The 19,204-nt window shown below is 40.9% G+C and overlaps 1 protein-coding gene across 1 annotated transcript; it reads left to right on the forward strand.

Moving 5' to 3' along the window:
- The first annotated feature begins 2,658 nt into the window (after positions 1–2,658).
- On the forward strand, positions 2,659–3,300 carry LOC133072147 (large ribosomal subunit protein uL22-like). The gene has a single exon (XM_061165072.1). It carries the CDS (start codon positions 2,693–2,695, stop codon positions 3,245–3,247), a length of 555 nt encoding a protein of 184 aa, XP_061021055.1. The 5' UTR covers positions 2,659–2,692; the 3' UTR covers positions 3,248–3,300.
- The last annotated feature ends 15,904 nt before the right edge of the window (positions 3,301–19,204 follow it).

Consider the following 19,204-nt stretch of genomic DNA (forward strand, 5'->3'; position numbering starts at 1 on the left):
GAAAGTCTCAAGACAATCTTGGCTATGGCTGTACAAGTTTGTTTTTAAAGTATGAAACTGGGGAGGAGCCAAGATGGCGGAGGAGTAGGACGGGGAGACCACTTTCTCTCCTACAAATTCATCAAAAGAATAACTGAACGCAAAGCAAACTTCGCAAAACAACTTCTGATCGCTAGCTGAGGTCATCAGGTGCCCAGAAAAGCAGCCCATTGTCTTCGAAAGGAGGTAGGACAAAATATAAAAGATAAAAAGTGAGACAAAAGAGCTAAGGACGGAGATCCGTCCCGGGAGCTCTTGGGCGGCATTGCTTGGGGTAGGGTCCGGGCCTGAGTGCCCTGGGGACGGTCAGAGGGAGCTTCTGTGAGTTGCTGGCTTGGGCTGTGGGAGACCAGAAGAGAGAGGGTAAGTTGGCCAGCCCGAGCACACTGCCGGCCGTTCGCAGAACGGGGAGACCGAGGGGGTCCGGAGAGGAGCTCGCAGGCTGCGGACCGGCCCAGCCCCGCCGGAGGCAGGAGGCAGGGGGGAGGGGAAGGTCGCGGCGAGACACAGGGCGCAGGCACCCGACCGGCGCGGGCGGGGACTGGGGCTGGGGACGCGGAGGGCAGAAGGCGCGCGCACCCGACTGGCGCCAGCGGAAACTGAGACTGGGTCCGCGGAAGGGCGTGGGCGCGCCACACCTGGGGAGAGTGCGCCCACCAAGCCCCTGGCTGCCTGGACCGCTCTGACGGGGAAGGCAGAGAGAGCAGGCGCAGCTTTTCCTTCTGCGCTTTTGTGGAACACCCGAGGGCTGGAGCCTCGCGCAGCGCGGGGCGCGCTCCATATAGAACAGCCGGGAGCCTGAGCAGCGCAGACGGAGAGAGCAGCGTCAGCCCCTCCCGGCAGCCCCAACCCATCCCCGCGGCACAAGCCTGTCCCCACAGCGCCAGCCTCTCCCTGCAGCGCAAGCCCCTCCCCACAGAGCTACGGAACTAGCTACCTGAATAAGAGTCCACCTCCGCCCGCCTGTGTCAGGGCGGAAATGAGGCTCTGAAGAGACCGGCAAACAGAAGCCAAATAAACAAAGGGAACCGCTTCAGAAGGGACTGGTGCAACAGATTAAAATCCCTCTAGGAAACATTGACTACACCGGAGGAGCCTGTAGATATCGAGAAGCGTAAGCTGGAACGAGGAGCTATCTGGAACTGAGCCGAACCCACACTGACCACAACAGCTCCAGAGAAACTCCTAGATATAATTTTACTTTTCTCTCTCTTTTTTTTTTTTTTTTCCTTTTTTCTTTTTTATTTTTTCTCTTTTATTTTCCTTTAAAATCCCCTATTACTCCCCCATTACTCCTTAACTTTCATTTCCATAGACTTTTATGATTTTTTAATTAGGGGGAAAAAAATTTTTTTTTCTTTTCTTTTTTTTTTTTTTCTTTTTCTTTCTTTTTTTTTCTTTTTTTTCTTTCCTTTTTCTCTTCTATTTTCTATTTTTCTTTTTCTCTTATTTCTTTTAAAGTCCTCTAGTACTCCTCTACTACTCCTTAATTTTCATTTTCAATACACTATAACCTTACAAAAAAAAAAAAAAAAGAAGAGAAGCCCTATTTTTAAACCGAAGATTATTCTCTCCCAATCTTGACTCTCTGTTTTCTACCTCAGAACACCTCTATTTCCTCCTTTCCCCTTCTCTTCCCAATCCAATTCTGTGAATCTTTGTAGGTGACTGGGCTACGGAGAACACTCTGGGAACAGACAGCTGCGTAGATCTGTCTCTCTCCTCTTGAGTCCCCCTTTTTCTCCTCCTATTCATCTCTATCTCCCTCCTCCCTCTCCTCTTCTTCATGTGACTCTGTGAACCCCTCTGGGTGTCCCTAACGGGGGAGAATCTTTTAGCCATTAACCTAGAAGTTTTCTTATCAGGGCTGTATAGTTGGAGAAGTCCTGAGACTACAGGAAGAATAAAACTGAAATCCAGAGGCAGGAGACTTAAGCCCAAAACCTGAGAACACCAGAAAACTCCTGACTACATGGAACTTTAAGTAATAAGTGACTGTCCAAAAGCCTCCATACCTACACTGAAACCAACCACCACCCAAGAGCCAATAAGTTTTAGAGCAAGACATACCACGCAAATTCTCCAGCAACGCAGGAACATAGCCCTGAACATCAACATACAGGCTGCCCAAGGTCACACCTAACACATAGACCCATCTCAATACTCATTACTGGGCAATCCATTGCTCTCCAAAGAGAAGAAATCAAGTTCCACGCACCAGAACACTGACGCAAGCTTCCCTAACCAGGAAATCTTGACAAGCCAATCGTCTAACCCCACCCACTGGGTTAATCCTCCACAACAAAAAGGAACCACAGACCTCCAGAATACAGAAAGCCCACTCCAGATACAGCAATCTAAACAAGATGAAAAGGCAAAGAAATACCCAACAGGTAAAGGAACATGAAAAATGCCCACCAAGTCAAACAAAAGAGGAGGAGATAGGGAATCTACCTGAAAAAGAATTTAGAATAATGATAATAAAAATGATCCAAAATCTTGAAAACAAAATGGAGTTACAGATAAATAGCCTGGAGACAAAGATTGAAAAGATGCAAGAACTGTTTAATAAAGACCTAGAAGAAATAAAAAAGAGTCAATTAAAAGTGAATAATGCCCTTTTCCGGTAAGCGGCCTGAGCTGACCCTTAAAAATGGTGCGCTATTCACTAGACCCAGAAAACCCCACAAAATCATGCAAATCAAGAGGTTCAAATCTTCGTGTTCACTTTAAGAACACTCGTGAGACTGCCCAGGCCATAAAGTGTATGCATATCCGAAAAGCCACCAAGTATCTGAAGGATGTCACTTTAAAGAAGCAATGTGTGCCATCCCGTCGTTACAATGGTGGAGTTGGTAGGTGTGCACAGGCCAAACAGTGGGGCTGGACGCAGGGTCGGTGGCCCAAAAAGAGTGCTGAATTTTTACTACACATGCTCAAAAATGCAGAGAGTAATGCTGAACTTAAGGGCTTAGATGTAGATTCTCTGGTCATTGAGCACATCCAAGTGAACAAAGCCCCCAAGATGAGGCGCAGGACTTACAGAGCTCACGGACGGATCAACCCCTACATGAGCTCTCCCTGCCACATTGAGATGATCCTTACTGAAAAAGAACAGATTGTTCCTAAACCAGAAGAGGAGGTTGCACAGAAGAAAAAGATATCCCAGAAGAAACTGAAGAAACAAAAACTTATGGCCCGGGAATAAATGCCACAGAAAATAAATGCAAATAAAAGTAAAAAAAAAAAAAAAATGAATAATGCAATGAATGAGATCAAAAACACTTTGGAGGGAACCAAGAGTAGAATAACGGAGACAGAAGATAGGATAAGTGAGGTAGAAGATAAAATGGTGGAAATAAATGAAGCAGAGAGGAAAAAAGAAAAAAGGATCAAAAGAAATGAGGACAACCTCAGGGACCTCTGGGACACTGTGAAATGCCCCAACATTCGAATCATAGGAGTTCCAGAAGAAGAAGACAAAAAGAAAGGCCATGAGAAAATACTCGAGGAGATAATAGCTGAAAACTTCCCTAAAATTGGGAAGGAAATAGCCACCCAAATCCAAGAAACCCAGAGAGTCCCAAACAGGATAAACCCAAGGCGAAACACACCAAGACACATATTAATCAAATTAACAAAGATCAAACACAACAAATATTAAAAGCAGCAAGGGAAAAACAACAAATAACACACAAAGGGACTCCCATAAGGATAACAGCTGATCTATCAATAGAAACCCTCCAGGCCAGAAGGGAATGGCAGGACGTACTGAAAGTAATGAAAGAGAATAACCTACAACCTAGATTACTGTACCCAGCAAGGACCTCATTCAGATATGAAGGAAAATTCAAAAGCTTTACAGATAAGCAAAAGCTGAGAGAATTCAGCACCACCAAACCAGCTCTTCAACAAATGCTAAAGGATCTTCTCTAGACAGGAAATGTAGAAAGGTTGTATAAACGTGAACCCAAAACAACAAAGTAAATGGCAACGGGACCACACCTATCAATAATTACCCTAAATGTAAATGGGTTGAATGCCCCAACCAAAAGACAAAGATTGGCTGAATGGATACAAAAACAAGACCCCTATATATGCTGTCTACAAGAGACCCACCTCAAAACAAGAGACACATACAGACTAAAAGTGAAGGGCTGGAAAAAAATATTTCATGCAAACGGAGACCAAAAGAAAGCAGGAGTCGCAATACTCATATCAGATAAAATAGACTTTCAAATAAAGGATGTGAAAAGAGACAAAGAAGGACACTACATAATGATCAAAGGATCAATCAAAGAAGAAGATATAACAATTATAAATATATATGCACCCAACATAGGAGCACCGCAATATGTACGGCAAACGCTAACGAGTATGAAAGAGGAAATTAATAGTAACACAATAATAGTGGGAGACTTTAATACCCCACTCACAACTATGGATAGATCAACTAAACAGAAAATTAACAAGGAAACACAAACCTTAAATGACACAATGGACCAGCTAGACCTAATTGATATCTATAGGACATTTCACCCAAAACAATCAACTTCACCTTTTTCTCAAGTGCACACGGAACATTCTCCAGAATAGATCACATCCTGGGCCATAAATCTGGTCTTGGAAAATTCAAAAAAATTGAAATCATTCCAGTCATCTTTTCTGACGACAGTGCAGTAAGATTAGATCTCAATTACAGGAAAAAAATTGTTAAAACTTCAAATATATGGAGGCTAAATAACACGCTTCTGAATAACCAACAAATCATAGAAGAAATCAAAAAAGAAATCAAAATATGTATAGAAATGAATGAAAATGAAAACACAACAACCCAAAACCTATGGGACACTGTAAAAGCAGTGCTAAGGGGAAGGTTCATAGCATTACAGGCTTACATCAAGAAACAAGAAAAAAACCAAATAAATAACCTAACTCTACACCTAAAGCAATTAGAGAAGGAAGAAATGAAGAACCCCAGAGTTAGCAGAAGGAAAGAAATCTTAAAAATCAGGGCAGAAATAAATGCAAAAGAAACTAAAGAGACCATAGCAAAAATCAACAAAGCTAAAAGCTGGTTTTTTGAAAAAATAAACAAAATTGACAAACCATTAGCAAGACTCATTAAGAAACAAAGAGAGAACAACCAAATTAACAAAATTAGAAATGAAAATGGAGAGATCACAACAGACAACACTGAAATACAAAGGATCATAAGAGACTACTACCAGCAGCTCTATGCCAATAAAATGGACAACTTGGATGAAATGGACAAATTCTTAGAAAAGTATAACTTTCCAAAACTGAACCAGGAAGAAATAGAAGATCTTAACAGACCCATCACAAGCAAGGAAATCGAAACTGTCATCAAAAATCTTCCAGCAAACAAAAGCCCAGGACCAGATGGCTTCACAGCTGAATTCTACCAAAAATTTAGAGAAGAGCTAACACCTATCTTACTCAAACTCTTCCAGAAAATTGCAGAAGAAGGTAAGCTTCCAAACTCATTCTATGAGGCCACCATCACCCTAATTCCAAAACCAGACAAAGATGCCACAAAAAAAGAAAACTACAGGCCAATATCACTGATGAACATAGATGCAAAAATCCTTAACAAAATTCTAGCAAACAGAATCCAACAACATATTAAAAAAATCATACACCATGACCAAGTGGGCTTTATCCCAGGAATGCAAGGATTCTTTAATATCCACAAATCAATCAATGTAATACACCACATTAACAAATTGAAAGATAAAAACCATATGATTATCTCAATAGATGCAGAGAAAGCCTTTGACAAAATTCAACACTCATTTATGATTAAAACTCTCCAAAAAGCAGGAATAGAAGGAACATACCTCAACATAATAAAAGCTATATATGACAAACCCACAGCAAGCATCACCCTCAATGGTGAAAAATTGAAAGCATTTCCCCTGAAATCAGGAACAAGACAAGGGTGCCCACTCTCACCACTACTATTCAACATAGTGTTGGAAGTTCTGGCCACAGCAATCAGAGCAGAAAAAGAAGTAAAAGGAATCCAGATAGGAAAAGAAGAAGTAAAACTCTCACTGTTTGCAGATGACATGATCCTCTACATAGAAAACCCTAAAGACTCTACCAGAAAATTACTAGAGCTAATCAATGAATATAGTAAAGTTGCAGGATATAAAATTAACACACAGAAATCCCTTGCATTCCTATATACTAACAATGAAAAAACAGAAAGAGAAATTAAGGAAACAATACTATTCACCATTGCAACAAAAAGAATAAAATACTTAGGAGTATATCTACCTAAAGAAACAAAGGACCTATACATAGAAAACTATAAAACACTGATGAAAGAAATCAAAGAGGACACAAACAGATGGAGAAACATACCATGTTCATGGATTGGAAGAATTAATATTGTCAAAATGGCTATTCTACCCAAAGCAGTCTATAGATTCAATGCAATCCCTATCAAGCTACCAACGGTATTTTTCACAGAACTAGACCAAAGAATTTCACAATTTGTATGGAAATACAAAAAACCCCGAATAGCCAAAGTAATCTTGAGAAAGAAGAATGGAACTGGAGGAATCAACCTGCCTGACTTCAGACTCTACTACAAAGCCACAGTCATCAAGACAGTATGGTACTGGCACAAAGACAGAAATATAGATCAATGGAACAGAATAGAAAGCCCAGAGATAAATCCACGAACCTATGGACACCTTATCTTTGACAAAGGAGGCAAGGATATACAATGGAAAAAAGACAACCTCTTTAACAAGTGGTGCTGGGAAAACTGGTCAACCACTTGTAAAAGAATGAAACTAGAACACTTTCTAACACCATACACAAAAATAAACTCAAAATGGATTAAAGATCTAAATGTAAGACCAGAAACTATAAAACTCCTAGAGGAGAACATAGGCAAAACACTCTCCGACATAAATCACAGCAAGATCCTCTATGACCCACCTCCCAGAATATTGGAAATAAAAGCAAAACTAAACAAATGGGACCTAATGAAACTTAAAAGCTTTTGCACTACAAAGGAAACTATAAGTAAGGTGAAAAGACAGCCCTCAGATTGGGAGAAAATAATAGCAAATGAAGAAACAGACAAAGGATTAATCTCAAAAATATACAAGCAACTGCTGAAGCTCAATTCTAGAAAAATAAATGACCCAATCAAAAAATGGGCCAAAGAACTAAACAGACATTTCTCCAAAGAAGACATACAGATGGCTAACAAACACATGAAAAGATGCTCAACATCACTCATTATTAGAGAAATGCAAATCAAAACCACAATGAGGTACCATTACACACCAATCAAGATGGCTGCTATCCAAAAGTCTACAAGCAATAAATGCTGGAGAGGGTGTGGAGAAAAGGGAACCCTCTTACACTGTTGGTGGGAATGCAAACTAGTACAGCCGCTATGGAAAACAGTGTGGAGATTTCTTAAAAAACTGGAAATAGAACTGCCATATGACCCAGCAATCCCACTTCTGGGCATACACACTGAGGAAACCAGATCTGAAAGAGACACGTGCACCCCAATGTTCATCGCAGCACTGTTTATAATAGCCAGGACATGGAAGCAACCTAGATGCCCATCAGCAGATGAATGGATAAGGAAGCTGTGGTACATATACACCATGGAATATTACTCAGCCATTAAAAAGAATTCATTTGAACCAGTCCTAATGAGATGGATGAAGCTGGAGCCCCTTATACAGAGTGAAGTAAGCCAGAAAGATAAAGAACATTACAGCATACTAACACATATATATGGAATTTAGAAAGGTGATAACGATAACCCTATATGCAAAACAGAAAAAGAGACACAGAAATACAGAACAGACTTTTGAACTTTGTGGGAGAATGTGAGGGTGGGATATTTCAAAAGAACAGCATGTATACTATCTTTGGTGAAACAGATCACCAGCCCAGGTGGGATGCATGAGACAAGTGCTCCGGCCTGGTGCACTGGGAAGACCCAGAGGAATCGGGTGGAGAGGGAGGTGGGAGGGGGGATCGGGATTGGGAATACATGTAAATCCATGGCTGATTCATATCAATGTATGACAAAACCCACTGGAAAAAAAAATAATAATAATAATAAAAATAAAAATTAAAAAAAATAAATAAATAAAGTATGAAACTGATGAATGAAGACATTTTCTTTACCCAGACATTAGTTTATGTTAAAAATTATTGCAGAAGAAACTTAAGAGGTCTGACTTCAATAATATTCATCAGATTAATACAATTTGATCAAATCAATAATACTTGGCAAATTAATATAACAAAATACCACTTCCTGTCTATTGGCAAAAATCAGAGTCTTGCAATGATGGTGTTAATGAAGATGTGATATTTTGGAGACTGTTGTGAGCTGCTGACTGGAGTGTGGATAGGTGTAGGCACTTCAGAGACGGTTTGGCAATATCTAGTAACATTAAAGATGATCATCCTCTACAATCCAGAAATTTTTACTCCTCTTCAAGGCCCTTGCTCCTTGAAGTGTGGTCCTAGGAACAGCAGCATCAACATCATCTGGGAACTTAATACACATGTAGAATCTCAAGCCTCATCCCAAAGCTACCAAATCAGAGTCTCTATTTTTATGATATTTATGGGAGGATGGTATGCACATGAATATATGAGAAACTACTGCATGTGGGAAAAGGAGAGATATAAGACTAAATAGTACTATTCATAGTAGCAAAATATTGGAAACAATCAGAAGTTCATGCTCAAGGTAACAGATACACTTTGGTATAATGTGATACATCTGTAAAACTTGAGTTACACATATAAACAGCCAAAAAGGCACAGGTGGTTTAATATACCACTGAAAATAGAGTATAAAACAATACTATATGTTGTTTTTTAAATTTATAAACATAGTAAAGGAATAACAGCCTGAGAAAATTAGCACCAGATTCAGAATAGAGTTTGTCCAGGAAAGGGGGAAAAAAAGAATGAGATTTAGAAGGCATATATAGGGAGCATTATATCTGTGATTTTTTAAAATTTTATTTATTTATTTATTTATTTAATGTAAAACATGACAATAGTAGAATTTTATAGAGTAGGTGGTGAGTACATTATATTATTTTCTATGTTTTTCTATATACTTTAAATACATTTACAAATTTTTAAAGATTTAATTTAGAAAAAAGAAGTATTCTTTCCCACCCTAAATTGTATTATAAAGTTGCTTTTAGATTTCTGAAGTAATCACTATGAATTGAGTAGTTTGTCAGATTGTTTCCAAATCTTGAATTAAATATTCTACTCTGATGATACTTGTCATTCTAGTACTAAAGTACAAGGAGTACAACTGCTCTAAAGAACAACCAACTGTGGATGTAGACCATGTTATTTTTGCTGCTAATGAAATCCTGAAAGTAATTCAAATATTTGTGGAGCAAAATGGAAATTATTTTTTATTCACTTGTTTGGGAAAGAGTATGTGTTTATCTCTCTACTTATACCTGACGAGGAAGATAATGTAGAATCAATATAACTGGTTACCTTGAGGCTCTTTTCTCAACCACATATTATCAACCAGCTGGAAATCTATTCTTTTTTTTTTTTTAAATCTATTCTTATTTACTTGGTCACTTATAATGTAAGCAGCATTTAACCCTGTTAGCTCTGAAACAGAGAAATAGAGGAATTATATATATATATATATATTGTAAACACAGTAAGTATCAAGCTTTTTCATTTGGAAAACTTCCAGTGATTCTATATGACTCACACCTCCCCTACACTAAGAAAAAAAAAGTCAAAAGAAGACATGACTTTATTGGAATTATTAATTCAGAAGCTACTCAACTGAAGGACACTTATATACATAATTCAGTAGAGAAAACATATAGTGCTATGTAAGAAAAAGTTTGCTTGATTTACAGGAATTGATGATCATCAATATTAAGAACCCACCAAATGCAAGTATTACATTAAGGATTCAGTCCTAAAATCTACTGAGAAGGTTTAGAAACAGGCTATGAAGGATTATCATAAGTTCTAAACAAAGTGTCAAGTTCCTCACCTGGAACTCATCCTCAAAGATGAATGAGAATCAGTTCAGTTCATTCGCTCAGTGGTGTTCGACTCTCTGTGACCCCATGGACTACAGCACACCAGGCTTCCCTGTTCATCACCAACTCCCAGAGCTTACTCAAACTCATGTCCATTGAGTTGGTGATGCCATCCAACCATCTCATCCTCTGTCGTACCCTTCTCCCGCCTTCAATTTTCCCCAGCATTAGGTTCTTTTCCAGTGAGTCAATGCTTCACATCAGGTGGCCAAAGTATTGGAGTTTCAGCTTCAGCATCAGTCCTTCCAATGAATATTCAGGACTGATTTCCTTTAGGATTGACAGGTTGGATCTCCTTGCAGTCCAAGGGACTCTCAAGAGTCTTCTCCAACACCACAGTTCAAAAGCATTAATTCTTTGGCACTCAGCTTTCTTTATAGTCCAACTCTCACATCCATACATGACTACTGGAAAAACTGTAGCTTTGACTAGGTAGACCTTTGTTGGTCAAGTAATGTCTCTGCTTCTTAATATGCTGTCTATGTTGGTCATAACTTTTCTTCCAAGGAGCAAGTGTCTTTTAATTTCATGGCTGCAGTCACCATCTACAGTGATTTTGGAGCCCCCAAAAGTAAAGTCTGTCACTCTTTCCCCATCTATTTGCCATGAAGTGATGGGACCAGATGCCATGATCTTAGTTTTCTGAATGCTGAGCTTTAAGCCAACTTTTTCACTCTCCTCTTTCACTTTCATCAAGAGGCTCTTTAGTTCTTCACTCTGCCATAAGGGTGGTGTCATCTGCATATCTGAGGTTATTGATATTTCTCCCAGCAATCTTGATTCCAGCTTGTACTTCATCCAGCCCAGCATTTCTCATGATGTACTCTGCATATAAGTTTAAAAAGCAGGGTGACAATATACAGCCTTGATGTACTCCTTTCCCAATTTGGAACCAGTCTGTTGTTCCATGTCCAGTTCTAACTGTTCCTTCTTGACCTGCATATAAGTTTCTCAGGAGGCAGATCAGGTGGCCTGGTATTCCCATCTCTTGAAGAATTTTCCACAGTTTGTTGTGATCCACACAGTCAAAGGCTTTGGCATAGTCAGTAAAGCAAAAGTAGATGTTTTTCTGGAATTCTTTTGCTTTTTTGATGATCCAGCAGATGTTGGCAATTTGATCTCTGGTTCCTCTGCCTTTTCTAAAACCATCTTGAACATATGGAAGTTCACGGTTCACATACTGTTGAAGCCTGCTTGGAGGATTATGAGCATTACTTTACTAGTGTGTGAGATGAGTACAATTGTGCGGTAGTTTGAACATTCTTTGGCATTGCCTTTCTTTGGGATTGGAATGAAAACTGACCTTTTCCAGTCCTGTGGCCACTGCTGAGTTTTCCACATTTGCTGGCATATTGAGTGCAGCACTTTCACGGCCTCATCTTTTAGGATTTGAAATAGCTCAACAGGAATTCCATCATGTCCACTAGCTTTGTTCGTAGTGATGCTTCCTAAGGCCCATTTGACTTCGCACTCCAGAATGTCTGGCTCTAGGTGAGTGATCACACCATCGTGGTTATCTGGGTCATGAAGATCTTTTTTGTATAGTTCTTCTGTGTATTCTGTGAATGAGAATAGAACCATGCAAATTCAAATGGTAGAAAGTGAAAGTTGCTTAGTCATGTCCGACTCTTTGCAACCCCATGGACTGTATAGTCCATGGAATTCACCAGGCCAGAATACTGGAATTGGAAGCCTTTCCATTCTCCAGGGGATCTTCCCAACCCAGGATTGAACTCAGGTCTCCTGCATTGCAGGCGGATTCTTTACCAGCTCAAGTGGTAACATATATGCAAAAGCACAGTGGTGAGTACATCAGAATGCTACAGAGAAGTTAATGAACCAGGAGTCTGTGGTAACTTCCCAGAGGAAATGAATTTTAATAGTTGTGTGAGAGAAGTGAAATCACAATGGAAAGGAGAAGTAGCCAAAAGAGCCAGCTTCGAAAAAAAGAGAAGCTGGGCCTGGGAAGACTATATTCACTTTATGATACATAGTTTGAAAAGATTATCTCTTTAGATAAAGAATCTAAACTTGGGCAGGTTAACTTTCCTAATCCTCTTATCTGTAGAATAGGTAATATACACCACCTATTCATTGTGTGACCAATAATTAATGTAACATGCTTAGCAGAGAAATTATGTTCAAAAATTCCATTAGTCACTAAAATTATGCTTGTTCACTATAGAGAATTCAGACCACATAGAAATACATAAAATGAAAAGTATACTCCGCATTCCCGATAACATTGTCTTTAACACTTTTGTGTACATTTCTTCAATCTTTATTCCTTATACATAGTCTAATAGTAACTATCGTTATCAATGCCATAATACTATTTTGCATCTTTACACTGAACAGAATGTTGTGAAGAAACTTCCACGTCAGTACATACAGGTTTACCTCACTGTTTTTTTTTCTCTTAGATAAGAAGTAGGTTTATTAATATAGGATACTTGTGAATGATAGAAGCAGGCAGGCAAGAGAGCTCCTCCCCAAGAACTAAGTGAGCTACATTTTTATAACATAAAGAAAAGTGGGGAGGGAGAGAAAACCATCTTCTTCTGCTTCCTTTGTAAAGCTATTGCAGGAAAATTGGTCCCAAGGGGATGGTCATGTCCCAGGTCTCTGACAAGTTCCTGGGATGGGCCCCCAAGTGAGAATCCTTGGCTTTACACAGGAAAGAATTCAAGAGCAAGCCATAGAAAACAAAGCAGAGATACACATTCCATGGGGCAGCATGTGGGCCATCTTAGAAGGCAAGGGCAGCTTACTTCACTATTTTTAAAGGTCATATGAAGTGAAGTCGCTCAGTCGTGTCCGATTCTTTGCGACCCAATGGACTGTAGCCTACCAGGATCCCCAGTCCATGGGATTTTCCAGGCAAGAATACTGGAGTGGGTTGCCATTTCCTTCTCCAGGGGATCTTCCCAACCCAGGGATTGAACCCAGGTTTCCTGCATTGTAGGCAGACGCTTTACCATCTGAGCTACCAGGGAAGCAAAGGTCATATAGTGTTCCAATGTGTGTCCATTCCTTAATTTACCTAACCAGGCCCCTATATATGGGCCAACAGTCTTTTACTAGGACATTCTAGAGCATACATCTTTGCACTGTGGGAGTACTTTGTAAGAAACGGAAATGCCGAGTTGAAAGTATGAAAAGTTTTCTTTTTAATAGAATTTGCTAAATTGTTCTTTGAAATGTCTTATTGATTTATCCTTCCCCGCTTTCCTTCCCACAACATAGGTCCAGAAAATAGAAAACAACCTATTCACATTTCAAAGGATAGTAGATGATATATTTGTTATTGAAAATGCGCATTGATAAGAGCCATGAAGACTGGGAGCTTGATCAGCAGCATTTCCGTGAGTCCCTTCCCATGAACTCCTGGACCAGTCCAGTATGGACATTGCTTCAGGTCTTAGTGCTTTTTTTCATTAAAACAAGAGATCCTTATACATATATATGTAATATAAATGCATAAGCATGCATTATCAGATACATTATTGGTATTATTATTTTGAACAAACTGATATCTGTTAGACCAATTAACGATAAGAAAAATAATTATACTTTCGAAAACAAAGAAACTGGAGACTTCCCTGATGGTCCTGTAGCTAAGACTCCATGATCCCTATACAGGTGGCCTGGGTTCCCTCCCTAGTCAGGGAACTAGGCCCCACATGATTCAACTAAGACCCAGAGCAGACAAATAGATAAATGAATAATATTAAAACATACACACAAAGAAACAATCCAGAGACCCAGAGAGACAGGATTCCCAACTCTTCTGAAGATGCCATCTGCCCTGTATACTAGTTTTTGTGCTTGACCACAGAAGCTAAATCTCATCAAAATGAAAAGGAAAAAAATAAAATCAATTATTGGCAGAAAGTACCACCTTAGGCAGCTCCCTGGTGGGGGCAGAAGTGGACAGAGGTGACTTTAAGAAACAACTCCAGCTTTCTAACTGATTAAGCAGCTTCTAACAAGCCCAACCTGAGACAGAAATGAGTAAAGGCTGTCAAAAGGTGAGGAAATGAAATTCTGTCTGGGAGGAGAGAACTATCCCCAAGTGACTGAGGCACCTTCTGGCCTCATGGGCTTCTTTGTCTAGCTTGGATCCCAGGGCCCATCAGTCAGTCACTTTTTTTTTTTTTAACATTTTAGTTTATTTATTTGACTGTGCTGAGTCTTAGTTGACAGCATGTGGGATCTAGTTCCCTGGACAGGGATCAAATGCTGGTCCCCTGCACTGGGAACTTGGAGTCTTAGCCACAGGACCACCATGGAAGTCCCCAGTCAGTCACTCAAAGATATGTACCTATTCTGCACCCCCTTCCTCCAGGTGCTTGCAAAGTCAACCTGAACCTCCAGGAGCCTGTCTTCTGTGACCATCACACCAGCAGGGCGGAGTGCTGCTACAGACAGCTGCACTGTGAGTCCCGACCTGCGTTCTCGGTGACACTGCCCTGGAATCCACACAGTTCCTCTTGGGTGTTGGGCACCTGTTCCCACCTAAGCTGTTCTCCACTGTCACCTGATCTAGCTTCTCTCTGAAGGAGGGATCCCTCCTCATGCTTCACAGAGAATTCGAAGCCATCCAAGAGGACATTGGTCATTCTCTTCTGCACTCCAGGTTCAGTGCTTCACACATGCTGTATGATACCACTAGTTATCCACTCCCCCGCTTTATGGAGTCTCCTGGAAACGTCACACGTGCTGTAGCATCTTCTTGCTTGAGAGGGTAGGGAAATAGATGCAAATGCTCTCCATCTTCTCGCCACCGTTCCAGCTCTCTACTCCCTGTAATAGCCATGCTTCTCTGAATATTCACTTCACTTGATCACTCCCCTCCCCAACCCAGTCTCACGTCACTCTTCAACCCATTCTGATTTGCCTCCCACCCACCATTCCACTGAAACTGACCTTGCAAAGGTCTTACTACCAGTTAGGCTTCTTTTCAGACTACCTTTACTTCTGACAGCATTCCTGCCACAGCTCCAGACTCTACGTCTTCTCTGAGAGTCAGTGAAGAAAAATGATCCCCAGGATTCCCAACAAAATTCTTACAACCTCTGATCCTGGATCAGTCACGGAACACACAGGCTCTTCTGATATCCTGGCCAAAGAGTTTCATATGTACATATGATATGTAGCTTTTTAACAGTTACCTAGTATTCTGTTGCATGAATGTGTCATAATGTATTCAACTTCTCCTTTGATGATGGACATTTAGGTTTTTCTAGCAATTTACTAACGTAAATAATGCCAGGATGCACTTTCTTGTACCTTGATCACCCACATACACTCTCATACTCACATTGTTCTTTCTTCACCAAACTCACCAACTTCATAACTGCTGAATTGTGATTTTTGTGTTTTAAGGAACTTTCCATCACACCACCAACATGTCACATTGTGTGTTCCTGTGACCACTTTGAGGAAGGGAAAGGGGGAGGGGACACTGGAGGCTGCAATATCTAGACTTTGTCTTCATTCTCTTCGGTTCACCAAATATAGTCCAGCTGTAAAGATATGTGCTCTATGAAGTTTACTCTAAAATTAGAAGAAAGAAAAGGTCCAATTTTCTGTAGAAGCCCCACTTGCCTTCTCATCTCCCTGGGCCACCTGGGAATGCAGGAGGGGTACCTTTCTCCTAATCTGTTCTTCCTCATAGCCTCTGCTTCCACCCTATCAATTCACAAGAACTGTTAAAAACTTTGACATTTCCCATTTCCCTTGTTTTTCCATTGTCTAAGAGCTGCTGTGCCCCAAGCCACAGAAAGCCCCTACCACAACCCTCCAGCCTCTAGCCTCAAAGAGGTGACATTGCCCCCAGACCAATGCCTGACTTCTTAGCCCTTGTCTTGGTCCTCTGCTGATGGCCCTGGCCTTGCCCATCCCGCACTGCCTCTGTCCCGCCAGTCCATCACTTTGAAGCTGTAAGTCAGCACTTCTGGCTAGCTAAATGCAGCATCTCTCAGAAGAATGTCTGAGAGATGTGTTCTTTCTGCTTCTGACGCCTGATATTTTAAAAATAATGTCATTTACAAAAATAATGTCTTTACAAACCTCTCTGGGCTAACTTCAGTTTAGAAGTCCTAGAACTTGGCTCTCACACCCTCCAGATCTCCAGTTACTACCTGGTTACACTTTCTGTACTTTCATTGCTGATAAATAAGCTTTCTCTTCCTTAACTTGCAGAACATTTTTTCCCATTTTTTTCTCTTGAGCTTCCACATTCCCAGTTCCATGACAAAACACTATCAACCCCTTTTCCAGTCCTTAGAACAGAAGTCCTCTTCCTCCTCCTCCCTCCATGCCCAGCAGGGAGTGAAAACACGGACTGAAGCTGTCCCCTCTCCGACCCCTGCTCTTCATCAACGTTCTCAACTCCACAGGGGCTCCCAGGAAAGCTCCCAGCCCACTTTGGAATATAGTCTTCCTTCAGGTCACAACATTCGCTGATATTTTATAAATAAAACTTTCTTTTACTGGTACTTGGTAAACTGAATGAACAAGTTGTTGTTTAGTTGCTAAGTTGTGACTGACTCTTTTGTGGTCCCCTGGACTGTAGCCAGCCAGGCTCCTCTGTCCATGGGATTCCTAGGCAAGAATACTGGAGTGCACTTTCATTTTCTTTTCCAGGGGAATTTCCTGACCCAGGGATTGAACCTGTGTCTCCTGCATTGCCAGGTGGATTCTTTACAACTGAGCCACCAAGGAAGCCCAAATGAACAAGTACTACTCATAAAATAAAGAGGGAACTTGTAACTGCCAGCATTCAGTAAACAGTCTGCCTGCAATGCCAGAGACCCTGGTTTGATCCCTAGGCTAGGAAGATCCCCTGGGGTAGGAAATGGCAACCCACTCCAGTATTCTTCCCTGGAGAATTCCATGGACACGGGAGCCTGGTGGGCTACCATCCATGGGGTTGCAAAGAGTGGGACACAACTGAGTGACTAACCCTTTCTCTTTTCACATTGTTTCTAAAGGGTATTACGAATGCTGCACTATTGGCATTAGTAGATATATTTGCTTTAAAGACTCAATTTTATCACAAGCTTCAAAACAGAATCAGGAATGGTGTACAAGTTACGGTCCCTACCTTGTGATTTTTTTGGTTTTCCAAAGCCTAATTTTTTTTTTTTCTAGATCTGTGTACACGAGTGATTCTTTATCCTGTGAAGGTAGCATTTTATCTCTGCATGGGTCCCTAATTCCTATTTACTCATGAGATTGAGAAGAGAGGAGCTCAAAAAGAATGTTATTCAAATTGAAACAAAATTTTTACTGAGAAAATAAGGCTTGAAGCAGAAGAAATCCCAGCTGGCCTTTTTCCATTACCTAATTAAGAAGGTAAATCAAGGGACTTCCCTGGAGATCCAGTGGTTAAGACACTGTGCTTCCCTAACTGAGCTACTAGGGAAGCCCTCCAGTGCAGAGAGCATGGGTCTGATGTCTGGTTGGGGAACTAAAATACCACATACTGCATAATATGGCCAAAAAAGAGGGGCGGGGGGCAGTGGATCAGTATACAAGTGTTTGCTGATTTGATTAATTTGAAAAGTGAAAGTGAAGTTGCTCAGTCGTGTCCGACTCTTCGCGACCCCATGGACACTAGCCCACCAGGCTCCTCCATCCATGGAATTTTCCAGGCAAGAATACTGGAGTGGGTTGCCATTTCCTTCTCCAGGGTATCTTCCTGACCCAGGGATCGAACCCAGGTCTCCCGCATTGCAGGCAGACGCTTTACCATCTGAGCTACCAGGGAAGCCCCAGATTAATTTGGGGAGAGATCAATTACGTTTATGGTATTCAATGACTCAGTCTAAAATAATGCATGTATGTATATATGGCTCTTTTAAAAGACAGAATCTCTAGTCTCCCCAGTTCTACTGGAACCCACATTTCTATGCTGTCCTGTGAAACCCAGGATAGTTTCTCCTCTGGGGTGTCCCAGAGTGTGGCACGTTTACCGCTAGAGATGCTCGAGATGACTTTGGGAGGTTTGTAAACATATTTTAAAATTTCATGTGGTTCCCAGTATTTATCTTACAATAGATTCCTTTTCTTTAGCTACAGTGGATCATTTTTCTACTGATATTAATAGAAAAAAAAATAGTTCGTGAATCTACAGGCACTATTGCTTAGGATGAGATTAAGGTGTCACTAATAGATACAAAGATAAATATTAAGTAAAAGCTACAATAAAAAGTACACAAACACGACAGAAACCAGGAAGGTAGTACAAGGGTGACTAAGGCTGAAAAGACCCTGCTATCTTGTGCTGCCTGAAATATTGTGAGTTCAGAAATGTGATACCTGACCCTCACCCATCCATCTTCCTGCAATATTCCAAACAGCCAAGGTAAGTTAATTTAGTGGCTGGCTCTCTGTGTTCCCCGTTTCCTGCATAGATGGTGCAGCAAAGCAGAATCCACAGACCGAACTAACTGTGCTGCATTTAGGAATCAGAGGAGACACCAGGGGTTTATCTGTTCGGTGGCCAGTGATTTCACCTGGGTTTACTTTACTTTTGAGAAAGACGAAGAAGGAGGTAGTAATCTCTTCCCCAGGAGCCCCAGACAGCTGATTTGGGGTCACAGGACTTGCTGGCCTGGAGGCATTTCAATATCACGCTCGGGCCCTCGCAAAGCAAACCTCATGACTCCACGGGACTGCCCCCACTCACTGTTGCGCCAGAATGCCTCTGTGAATGATACAGCTGAAATGAGTAGGTCCTGGAAAACTCTTCATATTTTACAGGAATTTTATGGGAAGAAGGTGCTCAATCTTGTTGGATTTAGTTTAGTTTAACAATTGTCACTTATTTATTGAAGTAAAACCTTTTCCAGAAAGGATATGAGATGACTTAGAAAAATACGCATAATAAGATTAAAACTTTAAACAAGTACGTGAGGAAACCAGAGCAAAAGGAAAGTGAGAAAGTGAGAGCAGGAAAGATAAAATGGAGCCAAGAGTGAGCTCTGTCACCAAAATGTATTGAGAACAGGCTCTCCGGTTGCTAATGGTGGTGGCGG

Source organism: Dama dama, chromosome 18 (assembly GCF_033118175.1).
Source record: "Dama dama isolate Ldn47 chromosome 18, ASM3311817v1, whole genome shotgun sequence".
NCBI lineage: Eukaryota > Metazoa > Chordata > Mammalia > Artiodactyla > Cervidae > Dama > Dama dama.